Below are 23,544 nucleotides of genomic sequence, written 5' to 3'. Positions count from 1 at the left end.
CAATGGTATATTATTATCATCAATGCCGGAAATGGATGGTGTTGGTGGCGGCGATATGGATACAGGCGTTTGCGGGTACCAATTTCGACTTCCCGTCTTATTCAACGGAAATGAAATCCTCACTTAATATTAACCAGGTCCAGCTGCTGTACCTCGCGATGGCTTCCGATATCGGGAAGCTGTTCGGCTGGTGTTCGGGGATCCTTATGTTGTGGTTTCCCACGTGGGTTGTGCTCTTCATGGCAGCGTTCGTTGGGTTGGTTGGGTATGGTGCTCAATGGCTCATTGTTTGTAGGCAGATCTACGTGCCGTATTTCGTGGTTAGTAATTTGGGTTTAAATTGGTTTTAGGGTTTATTGGTTATGAGCCCTAATTTGAATTTAGGGTTTATTGGTTTTTGTGTTGGGAATTAAATTGGGGGAAATTATAAGTGTGTGGCTCACTAATTTTATTTTTAGGGTTTCTTTGTTGTTGACTTTTTAAGGGTCAAATTTTCCTTTAAGAACTGTTGTTTAGGGGTTATTTTGACTTTTAAGGGTCAACTTTGCCTTAAAGAACTGTTATTTTGAGTTTTATGGGTCAAATTCCCCTTCAAGAACTGTAATTTGGGAAATATTTTGACTTTTAAAGGTCAATTTTGCATTCAAGAACAAGGTTTATTTTGAGTTTTATGGGTCAAATTTCCGTTCAAAAACAGTAATTTGGGAGTTATTTTGACTTTTAACGGTCAATTCTGTCTTCAAGAACTGTTATTTTGGGGTTATTTTGAGCTTTAAGGGTCAAATTCTCCTTCTAGAACTGTAATTTGGGAGATATTTTGACTTTTAAAGGTCAATTCTGTCTTCAAGAACTGTTATTTTGGGGTTATTTTGAGTTTTATGGGTCAAATTCCCCTACAAAAACTGTAATTTGGGAGTTATTTTGACTTTTAAAGGTCAATTTTGCCTTCAAGAGCTGTTATTTAGTAGCTACTTTTAATTTTCGAGGGTCAAATTCCCCTTCAAGAACTGTAATTTGAGGTTTATTTTGACATTTATGGGTCAAAATCAAAAATGCCTTCAAGAACTGTTATTTGGATGTTATTTTGACTTTCAATAGTCAAACTCCCCTTCAAAAACTGTTATTTGGGGGTTATTATGACTTTTGAGGGTCAAACTTATTAAGGTTATGGGTCAAATTCCCCTTCAAGAACAGTAATTTGAGAGTTATTTTGACTTTTAAAGGCCGGGTTCGCCTTCAAGAACTGTTATTTTGGGGATATTTTTGACTTTTAAGTGGTCAATCATTCTTCAAGAACAGAACAGTGATTTAGGAGTAATTTTAAATTTTAAGGGTCAAATTCTCCTTAAAGAACAGTATTTTTGGGGTTATTATGATCTTTAAGGGTATAATTCACCTTCAACAACTTTTCTGACTTTTAAGGGTCCAATTCCCCTTCAAGAACTGTAATTTGGTGTTATTTTGACTTTTAAGGGTCAAGTACCCTTTCACGAATCATTATTAAAGGGTTATGTTGACTTTAAAGGGTCAAATTTGCTAAGCTCTGCTTCAATCTACTTTGCAGATGTTCATTTTATCATTATTAGCCGGTGGCAGCATCCCCTGGTTCAACACAGTCTGTTTTGTTGTAAATATAAACAACTTTCCCGAAAACTGGCCACTTGCAGTATCTTTAAGTGTTAGTTTCAATGGAGTAACCGCAGCTTTATACAATCTCCTCATCACCAAAATATTCCCAAACGATAAAAGCACGTCTTACGTTCTTCTAAACGCCATTGTCCCTTTCATTGTAGCCATAGCAGCACTAGGCCCGATCCTTCAACAACCGGGCTCTCAAAACCATCAAACAGATGAAACAGTCATCAAAGACGACGCACATATATTCGTCTGTTTGTATATATTAGCAGCTGTTACGGGCCTTTATCTCTTCTTCTTAGATCTAAAGTCACAAAACATATATATCATGTCATTTTTGTTGATAATCCTTCCTTTTATCTCCCCAAGCATCATTTATCTTATAAAGAAAGTGCACCGGGCTTATTATTTTAAACAACAGCCCGTTAAAGGCCCGAGTTACAATTTGGTTGAATTTGAACATCATGAAGAATTCCTTGAAGAATGTATTACTCCTGTGGTTGACACGAGTTCACGTGGTGGTTGCGGTTTTAATGAAATAATCGAACAGGATCAGTTAACGGTGCTTGGTGAGGAGCATAGTGCTACAAATCTCGTGTCTCGGTGTGATTTTTGGCTTTATTATATCGTGTATTTTTGTGGGGGTACTATCGGGCTCGTTTACAGTAACAATTTAGGGCAGGTTGTGCAGTCACTTGGTTACATTTCCATGACCAAACCGCTTGTTACGACTTATTCTACATGCTCGTTTTTTGGGCGTCTTCTTTCGGGTGCTGCAGATTTGGTTGCCTGCTTTTACCACCAGACTTATACAGGAATGTATAGTACTCGGACCGGGAGGCTATCACTTGCACTCGTGCCGATGCCTTTTGCTTTTGTCCTGCTACTATTATCAGACGGATTGACTGTTTTACGCGTGGCTACTGGTTTGATAGGAATCTGCTCCGGGTTCTTAGTGTCAACAGCTGTTACGATCACTTCCGAGCTTTTTGGTTCAGAGAGCTCGAGGATTAATCATAATATTCTTATAACCAACATCCCGTTAGGATCATTGATATATAGTGTTACTGCATCTCTGGTTTATGATGACCACATCAGGAGCTCAGAAGATGAAGAAGGATCAACAGTGTGTATTGGTCGAAAATGTTATTACCAGACGTTTATATTGTGGGGATGTGTTTCTTTGTTGGGTTTGGTTTCGAGTTTTCTGCTTTCTTTAAGAACGAAACCGTCCTATGAAAGATATTATAAGGAGAGAAGAAGTAAACAGCCTTCAATCAGTGACGAGTTCTAGAGTTTTGATAGATGGGTTGGATACTAATTACCATGAAACGCGAAGAACAAGATAGACATAGAGATTAGTGATCTTTGAATGATGCAGTTCAGGAGTGCAGCAGTGTATGAATTCATAGGTTTGAGCTTATAAATTTGTAACATATTTGTAGTGTTGGTTAATGTATGCATCTTCTGGTCATTTTGACCAAAGAAAGTCAAACTGTGAATTTACTAATGAGTAGTGACTAAGGTAACCTTATGAGGAATCGGAGTGTGAAAACAAGAGTTTTTTATATTGTCTGATGAAATGAAAAAAATAATTTTAACGAATGCGATTCTTAGAAAAGACTTGGGTTGAAATGATTTTTTTTTAGAATCAAAGTATTGAAATGGGTTCACTCGCTGTGATTGCTTTATGTAGAATCAAAGTATTAATATGTAGACTCGTTGTAGACTTGGGTTGTATTTGCTAGTGTACACGAGTGGAGGTATCAGCGGAGACATGCAATGGTGGTGGTTGGTAGTGTGGTAGTGGCGGCTTGCTCAATTCGACACATGCAGTTGAGTAATAAATTGCTGAACTTTTGATTGCAAGTTGTGCAGTAATTTGATGAGAAGCATGTGCAGATTTTTTTTACTATAAAGCTCTGTTGCAATTTGAGAGTACATAGGAACAACATGCATTCTTCTTAGTCTGAGACAAATATAGGAAGTTAAAGAGAGGGTAAAAACAAAGAGTTAAATTCATAAATTGGTTTAAGGGAAAAATGGTCAAAGTAAGTACTCCCTATGCTATTTTGCTTAAATAGAAGTAATGCTCACGGACAAATATGAAACTGCTACAATCTTGAAGTGAAACGTGTTATTAATCACTCAAATACGAGTTATAACTACACTTTCTTGCTGATCTTTGTGAGCGAAGATAAGACTTCGTTCATGTCTGGTCGATCATCTGGATCCGCTCGAGTGCAGGATAATGCCAACTGAAGAATCTGTTCTATAACACCGTGTTTTGTGGGGAAATCGGAAACCAGTACAGGATCGACAATTTCAATCAGCTCACTAGTTTCATTTGAAAGTGCTTGTTCTATCAACTGTGGCAAAGTTCCCTCGTCTTCGGTGAGTCCTGTTGGTCTTCTTCCAGTCATAAACTCCAAAATTATCACTCCAAAGCTAAATACATCCACTTTTGTTGTCACTTTTCGCATATATGCAAACTCTGTTGGAGAAAAAAAATGAATTAGTGTGACTTTTTAGGTAAAATGCTATCTAAAAAGAGAGTTGGGGATGCATTACCTGGTGCCAAGTAACCAATGGTCCCTTGAAATGCTGATGTAGAAGAAACACTCCTTCCATCCGGCTTAATGACTCCTAGAATCCGAGCGGTCCCCAAATTGCTAACATGAGCATCCCAATTTTCATCGAGAAGAATGTTAGAAGGCTTTAAATCACAATGAACTATGGGGAAATCATATCCTGAATGTAAATAAACGAGCCCTCAAGAAACTGAAACCAAAACACCAACTCTCTCAGAAAGATTCCATCTTGATCGATCAATCCCAGAATCATGTATAACCTTATCCAGAGTACCATTTTCCATGTATTCAAGAACCACAACCTTTAACTTTCTACTCTCCCATGCATAACCAACCACTTTCACTAGATTTCTATGCCTCAATTTTGCTAACGTGCTCATTTCTTTGTAGAAGCTCTTATCGGATTCTGTTGAAAAGTCTCTGAAATTCAGATTTTTTACCGCTATCATCCTTCCATCTGTTAGTCTACCCTTGTACACTGTGCTTAAACTGCTTGTGCCAAGAATGTTGCTTTCACCGAATCCATTTGTGGCATCTTCGAGTTCTTTTCTGTCATATCTTTCGAGAGTACACCTTCGGGTGAATTGTAGTTCTTGGTCCCTAGATTTAACTTTTGTTTTTTGAACATGACAATGACATAAAACCGCCAAAAATAATACAAGAATCAAAGCCAGAGATCCGAGTATTGCAAGAATTATGACTTTTCTGGATATTTGATGAGAATGATTGGCGCATGATTTGGTTCCGTTTGCAACACACAGAGACGGATTTCCAATTAATCCTACTGCACTAGAGTTTTTGAAAAGTCCCTTATCGGGAACTCTTCCTTCGAGGTTATTGTAGGAGAGATTGAGGTAATTCAGTGCCAAAATGTTGCCAAAATTTTCAGGAATTGGGCCACTGAATTTGTTTTGTGAAAGATCAAGTGAAGTAAGACTTGTCAGATTAGCTATGCTTTTTGGGACCTCTCCTTCCAACTGATTTCTTGAGAAATTTACGAAGGAAAGAAGCTTAAGAGTAGTGAATATTTCATCGGAGACGGTACCAGAAAGTCGGTTTCCTGACAAATCAAGACTCTGCAGGTTATTGCAGTTCTGGATTGCTACAGGAATACCGCCTGATAAATTATTGTTTGAGATATCAATGGCTTGCACCACCTCCATCTTTCCAAATTCATTTAGGATATTTCCTGTAAGGAAATTGTTTGAGAAATTGAGATATATCTGTATATCCTTCATACTCGCAATCATTGGCCCTGAAATTGATCCAGTGAACAAGTTGTGTGGCAAGTCAATCCACATCAACCGATTCAATTTTGACAGACTGTCCCCAATTGATTCGTTAAACCTGTTTCCACTTAGATCCAACTTAGAAAGCATCTGGAGCTTTGAAACAGAATGTAGAATCGGACCCTCAAATTTATTATTCTCCAACTTGAGGTAAGTCAATTGTGATCATAGATTTTATCAGGGACCCGACCTTCTAGATTATTGTTACCAACGTATAGACTTTGAAGGGAAGAAAGGTTTGAGATTTCTGAAGGAATGGTGCTTGAAAGTTGGTTTGTGCTCAATTCAAGATATAGAAGCTCTTTCAAATTTCCAATTGAAGTCGGAATCGGGCCAGAGAGGAAATTTTGCCCCAAGTATAGAAATTGTAAGCTGGACAAATTCCCAATTTCTCTTGGAATGATACCAGAAAGTTGGTTTCAGCCAAATTCAAGATCTTGTAGCTCTTTCAAATTTCCAATGGAAGTTGGAATCGGGCCAGAGAGGGAATTTTGCCACAAGAAAAGAAATTTTAACCTGGACAAATTCCCAATTTCTCTTGGAATGATACCAGAAAGTTGGTTATCGTCCGATTCAAGAAATTGTAGCTCTTTCAAATTTCCAATCGAAGTTGGATTCGGCCCAGAGAGGAAATTTTGCGACAAGAAAAGAATTTGTAACCTGGACAAATTCCCAATCTCTCTAGGAATGATACCAGAAAGTTGGTTTTCGCTCAAACCAAGAGCTTTTAAAATTTTCAGCTTAACAATCGAAGCAGGAATCGAAACTTCTAACAGGTTTTCTGTTACCCCAAGAATCCGAAGATTGGCCAAATCACCGATTCTATCTGGAAGTTTACCGTTAAGTTTGTTGTTACTAAGTTCAAGATGTAACAAAGAAGTGCAGTTACACAAGCTATCCGGAATGATTCCAGTGATGAAATTGGAATACAGATTAAGTTTGGAAAGTTGTGTGCAGTATCCCAACTGGTGTTACGGGGGTAGATCCTGACTACTCTTTTGCACTTGGTAATATTGGAACAACTCTCCCGGACCTTGATATAGGCGGTTTTACTGATAAGGAGACCGCCCCCAAGAAACCTCAACAAACCTTGGCGAGTGCTCTTTATGGTAAACACGTACATGATTTGGATGAGCGATTCGATATGACCCCGAGACAAAAGGCAGTTTTAGCTTGTCTCAAGGGGGCTCATGCCCAGGATTTTTTGACTGTTGTGCCCATTGAAGGTCTTGGGCAACGGATGTCGGCAGTTGAATACAGAGCCATCCTTAAATATCGGCTTATGATTCCCCTTTTCCCTCCAGATGAATTATGCCCTATTTGTAAAAAAGCTTGTTTGGATAGATTTGGTGAGCATGCCCTCCACTGTAAGGAATTGCCGGGATTCAAGTATCGTCATGACTGGGTTATAGATGTCTTATGGGATGTGCTTAGACGTGCCGGGATCTCAGCCAAGAAAGAGGCACCTTTTAACTTTTTGACTGATCAGCGAGAAGGAAGATCTACCCTGCGTCCTGCGGATGTTCTTGTGTTTGGCTGGGCAGGGGGTAAGCATGCGTGTGTTGATCTCACTGGGTCTCCCCGTTGGTGGGGCTGAGAGACAGTGGCTTCGTACCAGGACAGGCGGTTTTGAGAGCGGAGTCTAGGAAGGTTGCTAAGCATGAGGCATCGTGTTTGGAGAATTAGCACGTCTTCATTCCATTTGCCTTCGACACTTTTGGATCCCTAGCTCCCGAGGCTGTTCGCTTCTTGGAGCGGGTGCAGAAGGTGGTCCACAGTGACTCGCAGAGCCCGAGGAACCAAGGATTTATATTAAGTAGAATAGGCTTTGCGATTCAAAAGGGGATAGCGACACAGCTTGTTGCTCGCTTTCCCATTATCCAGATGTAGTTCGGTTTGTGTTTTATATAAGTATCAAATATCCAAAAAAACCAATTTTTATTTTTTTTAAAAATAATAATAATAATAATAATAATAATAATAATAATAATAATCATAACTATCTAACCGACCACGTACTAGTTACTTAAAAATAACAAAGAAAACTAGGAAACATGATGACACAGAAGCCGAAATGGATATGGACCAAAATAGCTCGGATTGAAATAAATTGTTTTAGAATAATAAAATAAATTTCGAAAGGCGTGTTACGTACTATATCTTTTAATCCAGCTACTGGCGACCGGTGGATCTGTCAGTGATAGAGGCGGCAACAGGTGGTGGTGAGGTGGTGGCAGTTGTGAAGGTGGGCACGATGATGGTGGTGACCAGCGATGGTTGAGTGGCTGCAGTGGGCAGTGGCAGTGTTCAAAACGGTGGCAACGTTGGTGGGGTGGCATTGACGTTGTGGCAACACAAGCGGAGATTGCGGTGTCGACAACGGAGTAGGTACAACATAGTATGAGTTAATTTAAATGATTTTACTTTAAGGTGTTTTAAAGTAATTGATCTCTCTCTCTATATATATATGTGTGTTAAAACTTATTATCGCTTGATTCAATTAATTAGCACTCCAACTGTTTTATGAAATGCCCGAATGAAATTATCTTGGTAATCATATGTTAACAAATACGAAAAAACAAACTGGAAACAAAATACAAAGTAAAATAATATAAAGGCCCGAATCATTCATCTATTTGCAATGTATGTGTTACTTTTTATAGAGCTGCAACCCTATGATTTTAAATTTACTATTTATTTGGTTTTCAAGTGTTTAAATTATTATTTGTAACTTCTAATTCCTTGTTATTTTGTTATGAGGTTAAATAAAGAAAGATGAAGGTTGATTTGGGCATTAAAGGAAAGTTAGAGCCGTTGCGTCAATCAAGCAAATTAAGAAGGTTGGATCTGAGCTGTAATACTTCTGCCTTGAGTATAAAACGAAGGTCAAGAACATTCAGTAGAAGGAAGAGTTGACATCATCTTCTTCATTCACAATAACTCATCTGTCAAGCATTCGACTCAGATTAATTCGTGTTACATCTTCTTGTTCTCAATCTGTGATAGCTAGTGTTCATTGTACTACTAGTTAGTTTGATTGGTTCAGTTTTGTAATCCTTGACTCTGGTCAATCAAGCATTCGACTTGATTATTTGATTATACAATCAAGAAATTTTACATCAAGACTTCACGCACCGGTCATTTTATGCCAACTATGGTCACCCATGTGCTCACAAGAGTTAACATTTGATTGCAAATTGTCAAGTAATTTGACGAGAAGCATGTGTACTTTTCATTTTTCTATTTTAGTAGGTACAGCATGCATTCTTCTCATTGGAAGACAAATATAGGAAGTAAAAAGGCAAAATGGTCAAAGCAAATACTCTCTATGCAATATTGTTGAAATGGAAGTAATGCGCTCATACAAATATGAAACTTGTCACGATCGGGTTTGTAATTGACAAGCACAAACGGAATTGAATATCTATTAATTAGTGCAGGCGGAATCTACACTAAAAGTAATATGCATGCAAGCTACTCAAACATTAGCTTGCTATTAATAACTCAAATGTGAGTTATTGTTGGCTTTTATGATGAATAAAAAAAAAGTATGCAGCAAGGATTCACTTTGATTATTGAATACTGAAATCAGAGCGTACATTACTTGAGATCTAACGATCTCTTAAATAAGCAAAGGATAACAAACTAGAAATAAAAACTCGTGAAGACTAGGAAAACATAACGTTAGCGAAACGGATTTATTTTGAATAAAATCAAAGGGTAACGCGGAAGACTTGGTAGCTGAAAGCATGCATCTGCATGAGGAACCCACATGCTGCAATTGGAATTAGGATCAGTTTTAAATAGTTATACTTATACGACCTGCACTTTCTTGCTGATCTTTGTAAGTGAAGACAAGATTTTGTTCATATCTGGTCGATCATCTGGATCCATTCGAGTGCAGCGTAAAGCCCACTGGAAAATTTGTCCTATAACCCCAGGCTTCGTGGAGAAGTCGGAAGCCAAATCAGGATCTACAATTTCAGCCAGCTCATTGGTTTCACTTAAAAGTGCTTGTTCTATCAGTTGTGGCAAAGTTCCCACGTCTTCATCGAGTCCTGTTGCCCTTTTTCTAGTGATAAATTCCATTATTATTATTCCAAAGCTAAATACATCTACTTGTGTTGTCACTTTTCTCATATATGCAAACTCCGGTAGAAAGCATAAATGGTTTAGTGTGACATTTATGTCAAATATATCTAAAAAGAAAGTTGGTGATGCATTACCTGGTGCCATGTAACCGATGGTGCCTTGAAATGTTGTTGCGGAAGAAACACTGCTTCCATCTTGCTGATGAACTCCTAGAATCCGAGCCGTCCCAAAATCACTAACATGAGCTTCCAAATTTTCATCCAAAAGAATGTTAGAAGGCTTTAAATCACAGTGAACTATCGGGAAATCATACCCTGAGTGTAAATAAACGAGTCCTCTAGAAACCGAAACCAACAGATTAACTCTCTCAGAAAGATTCCATCTTGACCGATCAATCCCAAAATCATGTATAATCTTATCTAGATTACCATTTTCCATGTATTCAAGAACCACAGCCTTTAGTTTCCTACTCTCCCATGCATAACCAACCACTTTCACTAGATTTCTATGCCTCAATTTTGCTAGTGTGCTCACTTCTTTGTAAAAGCTCTTATCAGATTCTGCTGAAAACTCTGTGAAATTCAGATTTTTTATTGCTATCATCCTTCCATCTGCTAGTGTAGCCTTGTACACTGTGCTTAAACTGCTTGAACCCAGAATGTTACTTTCACTGAATCCATCCGTAGCATCTTCAAGTTCTTTTCTATCAAATCTTTTTAGAGTGAATCCTCGGGTGTATTCAGGTTCTGGATTTTCAGATTTTTTAAAATGCCGATAACATAAAACCCCCGATAATAGTACAAGAAGCAAAGCTAGAGATCCAAGTATTGCAAAAATAACGAATTTTTTGGATATCTGATGTGAATGATTTATTTGGGATGAGAAGACACAGGATTTGGTGTCGTTGGTAACACATAGAGACGAATTTCCAAGTAATCCAACTATGCCAGAGTTTTTGAAAAGTTTATTATCAGGAACAAGCCCCTCAAGATGATTAAACGAAAGATTAAGGTGTTTAATGCCAAATTGTATCCAAAATTTTCAGGAATCATGCCATTAAATTGGTTTTGTGAAAGATCAAGTGAAGTAAGAAGAGTGAGATTGGCTATGCTTTCTGGAATTTCTCCTTCCAACTGATTTCTTGAGAAATTTATGAAGGAAAGAAGCTTAAGAGTAGGGAATATTTCATCAGAGACGGTACCCGAAAGTCAGTTTCCTGACAGATCAAGACTCTGCAGGTTTCTGCAGTTCTGAATTGTTACAGGAATGCCTCCTGAAAGATTATTGTTTGAGATATCAATGGCTTGCACCATTTCCATCTTCCCAAACTCACTTGGGATATTTCCTGTAAGATAATTGTTTGAGAAATTTAGATATATCTGCATATATTTTATACTTGAAATCGCTGGCCCTGAAATTGGCCCGCTGAAGAAATTGTGTGACAGATCTATCATAATCAACTGGTTTAGTTTTGTCATACTGTCCCAAATTGAACCGTTGAACCTGTTTCCGCTAAGATCCAACCGAGAAATCATCTCGAGCTGTGAAACCAAATTTAGAATTGAACCCACAAATTTGTTATTCATCAAGTAGAGCTCAGTCAACTGTTTTAGCTCAGAGGTATTATCAGGAATATGACCTTCTAGATTATTATGACCGATATTTAGGTTTTGAAGGGAAGAAATTTTTGAGATTTCTACAGGAATGGTGCCTGAAAATTGGTTATGCCCGAGATTTAATATTATCAAAGTAGTCAAGTTTCCAATTTCTTGTGGGATTGGCCCGAAAAAGGAATTGTCATAAACACTCAGCATTTTGAGATTAAGAAGTCTTCCTATTCCTGGTTTTAACATCCCTGTGAGATTGTTATGTGTCATATACAAGTTCTCCAGACTTGAACAATTGAAGAGATCATCCGGGTTTTTCCATACAATTTGTTGCGGCCGATATGAAGAATGTTGAAAAATAATTCAAACTCTCCAGCAGCACGTGGGATTCTCTACAACGTTTACAAGATTAAGGTGCTGTTTGTTTTTGAAGACAAAAATTGTCTGCAATATGATTTCATGTGATTTAATATCTGCAACTGAAGATGTGGTTTGAAGGTCTGTAATCTGAAAATATAATACTGTTTGTTTTATAAACTGGATATCGTCTGCATAAGCTGAAAAGTAGTTACCTATCATATATATTACAGTAAATAAAAGTCATTTAACGTTTGTAGACTGCTAAAATAATTGGTAGTGGTGTACGAACTATGGAAGTGGGTGGTGGTAGACAATTGTGGTAGGCGGTGAACGGTGGGTGGTGGTGATGGATGGTTGTGGTGGTGGGTGGTGGACCGTGATGGTGGCCGACAATGGGTGGTGGACTATGGTGGTGGTGGATGGTTGTGGCGGGTGGTGGTGGCGGTGACGGGTGGTGGTGGCGAGTGGTGGTGGCAACGGACGGTGGGTGGTGGTGGTGGTAGTGGACGGTGGTTGTGGCCGACGGGGGTGGTGGTGGTGATCGACGGTGGTGGTGGTGGGTGGTTAATGGTGGTGGTGGCGGACGGTGGGTGGTGGTGGTGGACGGTGGTTGTGGGTGGTGGTGGCGGACGGTGGCGGTGGGTGGTGGTGGCGGCGGACGGTGGGTAGTGGTGGTGTTGGACATTCGGTGTTGGTACTTGGTTTGATGTTAAGAAGTGTGAAGATGATGAAAAAAGCTTATTTTTTAAGACCATAAAAGCAGTTTTCAGATCTCTTTTTTTTCTTATGTCTGCGCGCCCACAGACATAGGCTTCTTGCAGACCTTATAAGCAAAAACAAACACAACCTAATTCTTCCGCTTTTCTCTGATTTCTAGTTGAAAAATAAAGCCGTTGTGCTATCTGTTTGTTTACCTAGTATTTCTGCTTTATCGTTTAGTTCTGTTATCTCAGGCTCTATTTAAAGAGTTCTTGTTCTTTGAATTATGTATGCAATTCAGTTTATCAATAATAAATCACGAATCCTTGCTGCAACTCTTTGTTATTATCATTATTAGCCAACAGATTGTGGTATCAAGAGCTAGGTTCTCTCTATTCAAAACCCTAATTCACAAACTCCGCTTCCTTCCTGAAAAAACCCTAATCCCTCTTTGATTCGTTCTTATGGCTGATCATACCAGTGTTCTTCCAACTGCTCCAACTCCAATCCCGGTCTTCAAGGGTGAGGGGTATGAGTATTGGAGTATTCGCATGAAGACCATATTACGTTCAAGAGATCTCTGGGAACTAGTGGAATCTGGGTTCGATGACAAAGACAAGACGGCTAGGAAGAAAGATGCTCATGCTATGGCTATTATCCAGCAAGCCGTGCATGATCAACTGTTCTCTAGAATTGCAGCTGCCTCCTCGTCCAAAGAGACTTGGGACATTCTTAAAATGGAATTTCAAGGGGATTCTCAGGTTAAGGCTATCAGACTTCAAGGGTTGCGAAGGGATTTCTAAAATCTTTGCATGAAAGAAAGTGAAGCTGTTGGCGATTATTTCTCCCAGGTCATGGCAATTGTTAGCCAAAAAAGGTCCTTTGGTGCCATAGTGACAGATCAGGCGATTGTTGAGAAGATACTCCGAAGTCTGACCCCCAAATTTGATTATGTGGTACCTTCAATTGAGGTATCAAATGATCTTTCATTACTTACTCCTGTGAAACTAATGGGCTCGTTGTAGTCTCATGAAGAAAGGATGAATAGCAGGCTACCTGAAAAGACTGAAAAGAATGAAGAACAAGCACTGCAAGTGATGCAAGATCGCTCACAAACAAGTAACAGCCCTAATAGGGGTAGGGGTCATGGCATGAACCGAGGTAGAGGACGTGGGAGAAGTTTTGATAGAAGCAAAGTCCCACATTGCACTATCTGCAACAAGTATGGTCATCACAAAAATGATTGCTGGTATAATGAAGATCAACATGTCAATGTTGTCACCGACAAAGATGAAAGTACTCAAGAAGTTGGTACTGAAGAACCACGTTTGTTCATGGCCTTTGTCCATGACACTCAATTCTCTCTAATGGCTCAACCTACATCCAAAGGTAACAAGTCCTGCCTATGGTTTCTAGACTCAGGATGTTCTAATCATATGACAGGGTTAAAAAATAGTTTCACACATTTAGATGAGTCGTTTAAGCTTCTTGTTCACCTTGGTGATAAAAAACAAATTGAGGTTAAAGGAAAGGGAATAGTTAAAATTGATACCTCAGATGGTAATTATAGATTGTTGGACAATGTCTATTATACCCCTCAACTTGAATACAACCTCCTTAGTGTCGGTCAATTGATGAGGAAGGGGTATTCCTTATTATTTGATGATGATAGATGTACAATCAAGAACAAGCAGACATGTGTCACTTTGATGTCTGTTATGATCTCCAACAACAACATGTTCCTGGTTGATGCTTCTAAAACTGAGGCTGTCAACATGGCAACTATCAATTCATCAGAAGTTAACTCTACTACAAAGCTATGGCATGCAAGGTATGGCCATTATAACACTTACGGTCTAAAACAATTACATGACAAAGGTATGGTACTTGGTTTACCAAACCTATTGAAACGTGTGATGGTTGTGTGGTAGCTAAACAAACCCGCAATCCATTCCCATTCAAGTCATGGAGAGCCACACAAAAACTTGAATTAATTCATACTGATGTTTGTGGGCCTATGCAAGTACCCAGTTTGGGTGGAAGTTATTATTATGTTTTGTTCATTGATGACCTCACACGCATGTGTTGGGTCTATTTTATCACTAACAAATCTGAGGCTTTCAGTAAATTCAAGTTGTTCAAGGTTATGGTTGAAAACCAAAGTGAGCATTCAGTTAAAGTTCTTAGATCAGACCGTGGTGGAGAGTTCTGCTCAAAAGAATTTCATGCTTTTTGTGATGCTCATGGGATTAGAAGAGATCTCACACCTCCATACACACCTGAACACAATGGTGTGGTGGAGAGAAAAAACAGAACCATAATGGGACTAACTAGAAGCATGCTCAAACACAAAGAAGTTCCTAACTATTTCTGGGCTGAAGGTGTAGCCACTGCTGTATACCTGATCAACTTGGCTCCTGCAAAATCAGTGCAAAACAAGACCCCTTGGCATGCATGGTTCAATGCTAAGCCATCGGTAAGACATCTAAAAGTGTTTGGGTGTTGTGCTTATGGTTTAGTCCCTGCACAAAATAGGAGGAAACTTGATAACAAGTCAGAAAAATGTGTATTCATTGGTTATTCTCAACAAACCAATGGATACAGATTATTAAATCCAACAACAAAAAAATTCTTTACCAGAAGAGATGTAGTGTTTCATGAAGATACTAAATGGCCCTGGAAAACTAACATCTTTGACAACAAAACCTTCAACTTTAACTACATTGATCCATTCCCTGTTGAGCCTACCACCAATAATGAAACTGCCTCATCTTCCCTCTCTCAACAAAATAGCTCACCTCTCACTCAACATTCTCAATCTTCAACTACCTACAATCCTCATACCTCACCTGCATCCGTGCAACAAATACCTACCACACCTGTAAACCCTACTATACCAGCCTCCACATCTAATAGCTCTCCAACTCCTACAATCAAAGATTTAAATGAGGTCTATGCTCAGTCTTATGAAGTTGAACCTGATTATGACTTGTATGCTACATGTCAGTTTGCACTGAACATATGTGACCCCACTTGCTATAAGGAGGCTGCATCCAAAAAGGAATGGCAGGATGCAATGCATGAAGAATTGAAGGCCATAGAGAAAAATAATACTTTGGAGCTTGTTGACTTACCACCCGGTAAGAATCATGTTGGTTTAAAATGGTTGTTCAAAACTAAAGTAGGAGCCAATGGTGAAGTTGTTAAGTACAAGGCAAGGCTTGTTGCTAAGGGGTACTCTCAGCAACAAGGGATCGATTATCAAGAAACATTTGCACCGGTTGCAAGATTTGAAACAATAAGGGTGGTGTTGTCTGTTGCTGCTCAACTTGGCTGGTGTGTTCACCAGTTAGATGTTAAATCAGCCTTCCTAAATGGTGACTTAACTGAAGAAATTTATGTAGAGCAACCTGAAGGGTATGAAGTAACCGGTAAGAAAGGAAAAGTGTACAGACTAAGGAAGGCTTTATATGGTTTGAAGCAGGCGCCGAGGGCCTGGTACTCCAAAATTGATAGTTACTTTATCAATAATGGGTACAATAGAAGCCACAATGAGCCTACCCTATATGTGAAGAACAATGAGAAGAAAGAAATTATGTATGTATGTCTCTATGTAGATGATATCATCTGCACTAGTCACTGCTCAAAGTTGATTGATGAATTTAAAGATGGAATGAAGAAAGTATTTGAGATGACTAACTTAGGTATGCTCAAGTACTTCTTGGGATTGGAAATAAGACAAACCAGGTATGGTATCTTTATTTCTCAAGAAAAATATGCTAAAGGTCTGCTTGAAAGGTTTGGAATGCAGGAATGTAATGTTGATGACACTCCTATGATTTCTACTGAAAATCTTATGAAAAATGATGCTGCGGATAAAACAAATGAGTTTATGTTTCGAAGCCTAGTGGGAGGATTGATATATCTAACGCATACTAGGCCAGACTTAGTATATGCTGTTGGTATAGTCTCTAGATTTATGCAGGCTCCATCAAAGTTGCATCTGGGAGCTGCAAAAAAAATCCTCAGATACATAGCTGGTACAGTTGGATTTGGACTTTGGTACGTCAAGGGGGCTAAGGTTGAATTAGCTGGTTACACTGATAGTGATTGGGCATCATTTGTGGATGATAGGAAAAGCATATCAGCCTATGCATTTTCCTTAGGTAGTGGAGTGGTGAGTTGGAGTTCGAAAAAACAAACCACAGTTGCCCTCTCGAGTACCGAAGCTGAGTACATATCAGCTACTGCCTCTACGTGTCAGGCTATTTGGCTTCGAAGGGTGCTGGAAGATTTGGGTGTGCCACAGTGCAGTGCTACAAACATCTACTGTGACAATTTATCAGCTATTAACTTAAGCAAAAATCCTGTCATGCATAACCGGTCTAAACACATTGAGTTGAAGCATCATTTCATTAGAGATCTGGTGAACCAGAAGTTGGTAACTCTTATTCATTGCAACACAAATCAGAGCTTGCAGATGTTCTAACAAAGGCACTAGCAAGAGAAAAATTTGTTTATTTTAGACACTTGCTAGGTGTCATGGAGTTTGAATCAAGGGAGGGTGTTGAAAAATAATTCAAACTCTCCAGCAGCACGTGGGATTCTCTACAACGTTTACAAGATTAAGTCTTCCGCTTTTCTCTGATTTCTAGTTGAAAAATAAAGCCGTTGTGCTATCTGTTTGTTTACCTAGTATTTCTGCTTTATCGTTTAGTTCTGTTATCTCAGGCTCTATTTAAAGAGTTCTTGTTCTTTGAATTATGTATGCAATTCAGTTTATCAATAATAAATCACGAATCCTTGCTGCAACTCTTTGTTATTATCATTATTAGCCAACAGAAATGAAAGATTTGACAACTTTCCTAAACCTTGAGGAACTTCTCCCACTATCTTATTATTATACAAATCTAAGAAACGGATCTTTGTACAGTTTGTGATGCTAATTGGAATAGACCCCTCGAGAAGATTATTGCCAAGGAACAAATATATTAAATTGTAAAGAGACCCGACGCTTGATGGAATTGATCCTGTAAGAAAGTTTACGCTAATTTTCAAGCCACTTAAACTGACTAACCTGGTTATTGATGCAGGTATTTCACCAGAGAGGGAATTTTACATCAAATAAAGAATTTGTAAACTGGACAAATTCCCTATCACTCTAGTAATGATACCAGAAAGTTGGTTTCGGCTCAAGTCAAGTTCTTGTACCTCTTTCAGATGACCAATCGAATTCGGAATTGAACCTTCTAAAAGGTTATCAAAAGCCCGAAGGACCTGAAGATTGGCCAAGTCACCGATTCTGTCAGGAACTGTACCATTGAGCTTGTTGGAATTAAGTTCAAGTTGTTGCAAAGAAGTTCAGTTACACAAGCTATCTGGAATGATTCCATTTATTAAGTTATTTCCCAGTTCTAGTACATGTAGATTCCGAAGTCACCCTAGTTCTGATGGAATCAGGCCAGAAATGGAATTTTGCCACAAGTAAAGAGCTTGTAAACTAGACAAATTCCCAATCTCCCTAGGAATGATGCCAGAAAGTTGGTTTTGGGTTATACCCAGAGATTGTAAATTTTACAATTTACCAATCGAAGTCGGAATCGACCCTTCTAACATGTTATTAAAAGCCCAAAGAACCTGAAGATTGGACAAATCACTGATTCTATCTGGAACTGTACCATTGAGTTTGTTGGAACCAAGATCAAGTAGTAGCAAAGAACTGCAGTTACACAAGCTATCTGGGATAGTTCCGGTGATGGAATTGATTTCCAGGGATAGCGACTGTAGATTCTTGAGTTTCCCCAGTTCTGATGGAATCGTTCCAGAGAGGGAGTTTTGCCACAGATAGAGTTTGAAGCTCTTTCAATTTACAAATGGAAGTCGGAATCGACCATTCTAAAAGATTATCAAAGGGGGGCCATAGAACCTGAAGATTGGACAGATCACCGATTCTATCTGGAACTATACCATTGAGTTTGTTGGAACCAAGTTCAAGTTGTAGTAAAGAAGTGCAGTTACACAAGCTATATGGGATAGTTCCAGTAATGGAATTGTTTGTGAGGTCTAGTGTCTCCAGATTCTTGAGTCTCCCCAACTGGAGTGGAATATTGCCAGTGAATGAGTTATAAGATAAATTAAGAACTTGAAGGCCAGAAAGGTTTCCAAGAAAAGGAGAGATTTGGCCTTTGAGGTGTGATTGTTGAATCGAAATAGAAATGACACGCTTGGTGATATTATGGCATTGGATTCTAGTCCAATTGCAATGGTGGGTGGAATCGACATTCCAATTGAGGAGTGCGCCTGTTGGGTCGTCGGTGATTGCTTTTTTAAAGTGTAGTAAAGCGTTTGCTTCATCATCTTCCAAGATGCAATGAACACCAAGCACCATGAATGGTAAAAGCATAAGGCTTTTGAACGCCATTGAAGTGGCCAGTGACAAGCATACATAGAAGCTGGTGATTTTATATTGCTGAATTCAGAACAGAAGATTTTTTTACTCTTATTATATCATATTATATGTGTCAATAATTCAAATCAAAGGCTTAGCATAGCATATTATGTGTCAAAAAATTCAAATCGAAGACTTAACGTATCTTATTATATACATGTGTTAAAATTTCAAATCAAAGTCCAAGTAAATGTCGCTGATACTTACTCCACCACCCTAAATTAACTTTAACTGTACATGTTTGGAATTTAAGATGCCGGTGATAATTTATACATAAACCGTGAATGCATACACACACCGACACAAGCATATAAATTAACATACGCATGCATGCACAGTCACTTTTTTCTTCGTGTAATACAGTACATGTTTGGAATTTAAGATATGCCGGACTTCTCACGTCTAAATGATTTTTGTACTATAGTGTGCCAATTAAAGTCAAGGTCATTTGTAAACTTTAAACAAATAGACACAACGTACACGTGGATATTAATATATTTTTTTTTGTACATGAATTTCCCTTTCAAGGATAGGATCTGATAACAGTAATTAATTTAGTTATAATGCAAAATAAAATATTATATTTGATTGTTTGTTATTACTAATTTTACGTGGTGCTGCTCCGAAAGCCTGACAAAACGTACAAGCTGGCTGAGGTGGTATTATGTTTTATTTTAACGGCAGGTAGTATTAGGTAACACCGTAACGATTCTATCTATATAGAGATGAGTTTGAGTTAAAACGAATTATTTTAAATTATCAATTAATTATATCGCCAAAATGGGTATTGACAGCTTGGATTGAAATGATATGTTTTAGAAAGAAAAAAAATGAAATGCAAACATGTGCTATACTTTTTATGTCGGCTAGTGGTGACCGGTGGAACTAACGAGGAAATTATTAATGTGGTGGTGGCAATGAGGTGGTTGGTAGTGTGGTAGTGGCGGACGGATCACCCCTTAGCTGGAATGAAAACTATAATTAAAGGGGTTTATATGTGAAGAAACACTAATCGACCCCGGGCAGATTACGGATAACCTGGGGGTTAGATAGATGTTTCCCACGAGGGGTTAGACCCGGCAAAGATGGTTCTTCTGATAACCTGCAAAACAGACACCGTGAGCTCGTCACTGAGAAGGGGGGGGGGGGTTCCTCCTTGTGACCACCCTCCGGCGTGAGAATCAGACTAGATTGCTCTTGAATATAAATGTATATTAAGAGATTGCTAGAGCAGATATCAGGTATAATATGTAATACGAGATAGTATATGATGATGAGATGATAAGATCACACCATTTGGGGTATTTATAGCCGAAGGTAGGTTTCCAAGAAGGTGTGGCCGGCTGAATAGTATTCCTGTTCTACCAACTGTGGCCTACGCACGTGCCTTGCTGGTAGTTGGTGGGTAGGCAGCGGCTGACAGTGACCAGGCCTGCTGTGTACTATTCCTTTTCCACCAACTGCCGGCTATGCACGTGGTATGTCAGGAGTTGGTGAGTAGGCAGCGGCTAATAGTGACACAGTACAAGAGCATGCTGCTCGCCATACTGTTGTCAATGAGCTGTCGTATCTTTGGTCAGATCTTTTGCCCATACCTCGTCAGGTACAGTACAGAAGATCTTCCCGTATCGTACGGACTGGCTTATTTGGGCGGGAGTATTCCCCATCCCGCCTTTGTGCGGGATTGTTCCCGGCTTTGCTCATTCCTTCAGGTGACAACTGAATTATCGAGAGCTAAGTGCCTTGTGCGTGTAGCCTTGCTGCGCCGGTGGCCTTCCCTGATGGCTTGTATCCGCAGCTGCGGGAACAGGCAGAGTACACCATTGGGAGGCATTTCCTGCGGGAACAGCTTGCGTACTGCGCGTAAGGACGTCACGTCTCTGAGCATGGTGGGTCCTGCGGGTCCAGTTGGTTTCTGCGCAGACGTCTCTCTTCAAGGTGAGTCTTGCGGGTCCAACTGGGCTCTGCTGGGACCTACCTCTTCAAGTCCCCCCCGTCCAATGTTCTTCTCATGAATGTTTAGTAAAGTGAGGTGAACTTTTGGACTTAAGCAAAGGGTTTTGAAAAGGGTTTAGTTTTAAGGTTTTCCATGGGGATTCTTCCCGCGGAAGTCCTTGTCACTTGCAGAAATTCCCGACTTTCCTGCTTGATCTTTGGGTATGATGCGGGTAGGTCTGTAACCTCCTCGCAAGTCAGGAGTGTTGAGTCCCACTTGTGTGGATTCTCCATGAGGTTTTGGTAGTTTTGAACATAGTGATCAATTATGTTTAAACCATCAATTCCATCTTGGAGCTTCAAACAATGTAGTTCTCGACGTTCCCGCTATGCGGGGATGTTATTCCCGTTTCCGCAAGCATTGCCCAGAAGATCCTTCTTGATTTCAATTCCCTGCGGAGCGCTAGGTATGTGAAGGGTTTTGCCTTAACACTGTACCCGCACTCGTCTTACGGTTACTTTACTTCCAAGGTATTCCTGGCGTCAATTCCCTGCGGGTGCTAAGTATGTGAAGGGTTTTGCCTTGACACTGTACCCGCACCCGTCTTACAGTTACTTGGTTGCCAAGGTATTCCTGACGTCAATTCCCTGCGGGTGCTAGGTATGTGAAGGGTTTGCCTTAACACTGTACCCGCACCTGTCTTACAGTTACTTGGTTGCCAAGGTAAGGGGTATTTTCCCGCTTACTTTTGAATCTTTTTGAAATTTTTGGAAATTCGAAGAGTTGGTGAAAGGATAAGAACAGTCCAAACCTCTGAAACGTCGTGCGACGGTTTCTTCTGACTGTGTCAGGACGTGCAGGAAGTTATGGTGACGTGACAGTACATGGTCATTCCAGACACTTTTTCAGGCGCGTGGGCGCGATTTTTCGGGCGCGTGGCCGCGAAATTAATGGTACGCGTCCTTTCAACAGCTGTTGCCAGCTTGCTTTTTGCCACGTGTCATAGTTTCATTGCACCTTCGATTTCTCTCTCTTCCGCATTAAATTCATCGCATTAATTGCGATTAGTATATAAAGGGGGAGAGGGTTCTTTGTAATCCACACTTTCACTTTTCTCTTCATCTTCAAAACGATTTCCGGCGAATACTCATCTTTTCAGTCGAGCATTCTCTTGAAATCGTTTTCTTCTTTCATATATGCAAGATGTCGTCTCACGATCTTGAGTCTACAGCCCAGGAGGCTGGAGTGTACGCCGATGACAAGAGTACTGCTGGCGAGTGCCAGTGTGCTCTGCCTGTCGATCTATATCAGTACATCGTTAGGAAGTTCATGCTCGAATCTCTCGAGCCTGAGTTTCCTGAACCCCATCAGACGGTGTATGATGCCCCCAGAGGCAAGATCGGGGTATATGCTGCATTCTTTGTCTATGGGAATCTTAGGTTCCCGTTGACAAAGTTTGTGTACCGTGTCCTGGAGAGGCACGGTGTGCACCTGACCGAGGTCCACCCGATGGCGATCGCGAAGATTCGCCACTTCGAGTGGGTGTGCCGGATTCTGGGCATTGAGCCCTTCGTCGACCGCCTGATGACCTTCTACTCTTGGAGGTGCATCCAGGGGTGGTATACGCTGATAACCCGAATCAAGGGTTTGAAGATTTGCGCAACCGAGCGCAGTCTTCGTTCGTGGAAGCGGGAGTTCTTCTACATCTCCGCTCGCGCCATCCCCCTTGCCATGAAATTTAAGAATGGGCAAGCTCTCCCATGCCTTCACGCCTCCAACTACCAGGAGGCGGAATGGTTCTCGAAGATATCCCGAGTCCAATCTCCGGTTTACCGGTTTGCGGAGTCCGGGATGGTGATGCTCGGGATGAGCCGGGTGTGGAAGGATGCGGATGCGCGAAAGATCCCGATCGTCCTCGAATACGGTTTGAACTCTGTTCCTTACGGTATGATTTGTTTCTTTTTGTTGATTTAGAATCTCTTCTAACTTCTTTCCTGTTTATTTCAGAGGGGAACGACTTGCAGTCGCTCCTGTATCCGCGGGAGGCTGACAGTCCCGCTCGGATGGGTACTCGTGCTCTAGATGAGAACGAGTTGCCCATCCTAGAACAAACGGCGGATCGGTTCGTGGAGGTCTACCCGCTAGGCCACGAGATCCTGAGCGCTAGGCGGCCAGGTAAGGCGCTATTCAACCCTCGACCCCTCAATGTTGAAACCTCTGCTGGAATTCCTCTAATCTTATGTTCTGATGAGGAATCCGCAGATGGTCCTCCGTTGGTGCGGAAGAAGAAGGCTGCCGGCGGGAAGGGGAAGGAGAAGGTGGCCTCCACTGCCGATCCGGTGCCTCGGTCTGACTCAGAGGCCGAGAGCGAGGAGGTGGCGGGGAACCCCGGTGGTGATAAGACCACCGCTCCGGAGGCTGCGACGACTGTCACCTCCGGAGAGCCCAGGATGACAATGGTGAGCGGCGTGAAGAGGCCGGCTCCATCGGGTTCATCCCCGCCTGTCCGCACTTTTAGGCTCAAGAAAACCCGTAAGTACAAACTTTATTTTTAACTTCATAGTTTTCCATCATTAATACTTATCTTCTTTGTGCAGGCGTGGATGTTGACGCATTCCAGGGTGGAGCGCGGAGGAGTACCCCCCCGCCCATGACGGTAGGCTTGGTCAGCCTACCTGAGGCGACGACCCAGGCGGCTGCGCCTGCTTCCGCTGGTTCAGTTGCTCACTCCATTGAGCCAACTGTTCCAGCTGTGATGACATCACCGCCGGCTGTCAGTGCCATTTTTACCGCATCTTTCACTGAGCCGGCGGTTACTTTTGCTGCGGATTCCGCAGCGGCGACCGCGGCGGCCTTCACCATGCCTCCTCCGTCATCGGCAACGACG

General features: G+C 40.7%; 1 protein-coding gene and 2 pseudogenes across 1 annotated transcript; 1 reads left to right on the top strand and 2 right to left on the bottom strand.

Annotated features, from left to right (window-relative positions):
* On the top strand, nt 1-19,710 carry LOC143550496 (protein NUCLEAR FUSION DEFECTIVE 4-like). Its single transcript, XM_077041133.1, has 3 exons — nt 1-320; nt 1,565-3,423; nt 19,644-19,710. Exons 1-2 carry the CDS (start codon nt 3-5, stop codon nt 2,927-2,929), a joined length of 1,683 nt encoding a protein of 560 aa, XP_076897248.1. The 5' UTR covers nt 1-2; the 3' UTR covers nt 2,930-3,423; nt 19,644-19,710.
* Nucleotides 3,799-5,605, bottom strand: LOC143550462 (LRR receptor-like serine/threonine-protein kinase FLS2 pseudogene; annotated as a pseudogene).
* On the bottom strand, nt 9,329-18,812 carry LOC143550461 (uncharacterized; annotated as a pseudogene).
* Nucleotides 19,711-23,544: the final 3,834 nt, after the last annotated feature.

The sequence above is a fragment of the Bidens hawaiensis genome, unplaced genomic scaffold, assembly GCF_021521415.1.
Source record: "Bidens hawaiensis isolate Kalapana, Puna unplaced genomic scaffold, B.hawaiensis_p1.1 tig00016042_1, whole genome shotgun sequence".
Lineage (NCBI taxonomy): Eukaryota > Viridiplantae > Streptophyta > Magnoliopsida > Asterales > Asteraceae > Bidens > Bidens hawaiensis.
Note: the sequence above shows the minus strand (reverse complement) of the source record. Positions and strands in the feature narration are given on the sequence as shown.

Excerpts from the sequence above, each read along its gene's own strand:
- LOC143550496 (XM_077041133.1), top strand. The coding sequence starts at position 3 with ATGGTATATTATTATCATCAATGCCGGAAATGGATGGTGTTGGTGGCG. Across the intron at positions 321-1,564 it reads TCTACGTGCCGTATTTCGTG|ATGTTCATTTTATCATTATT; the intron begins GTTAGTAATTTG and ends TCTACTTTGCAG.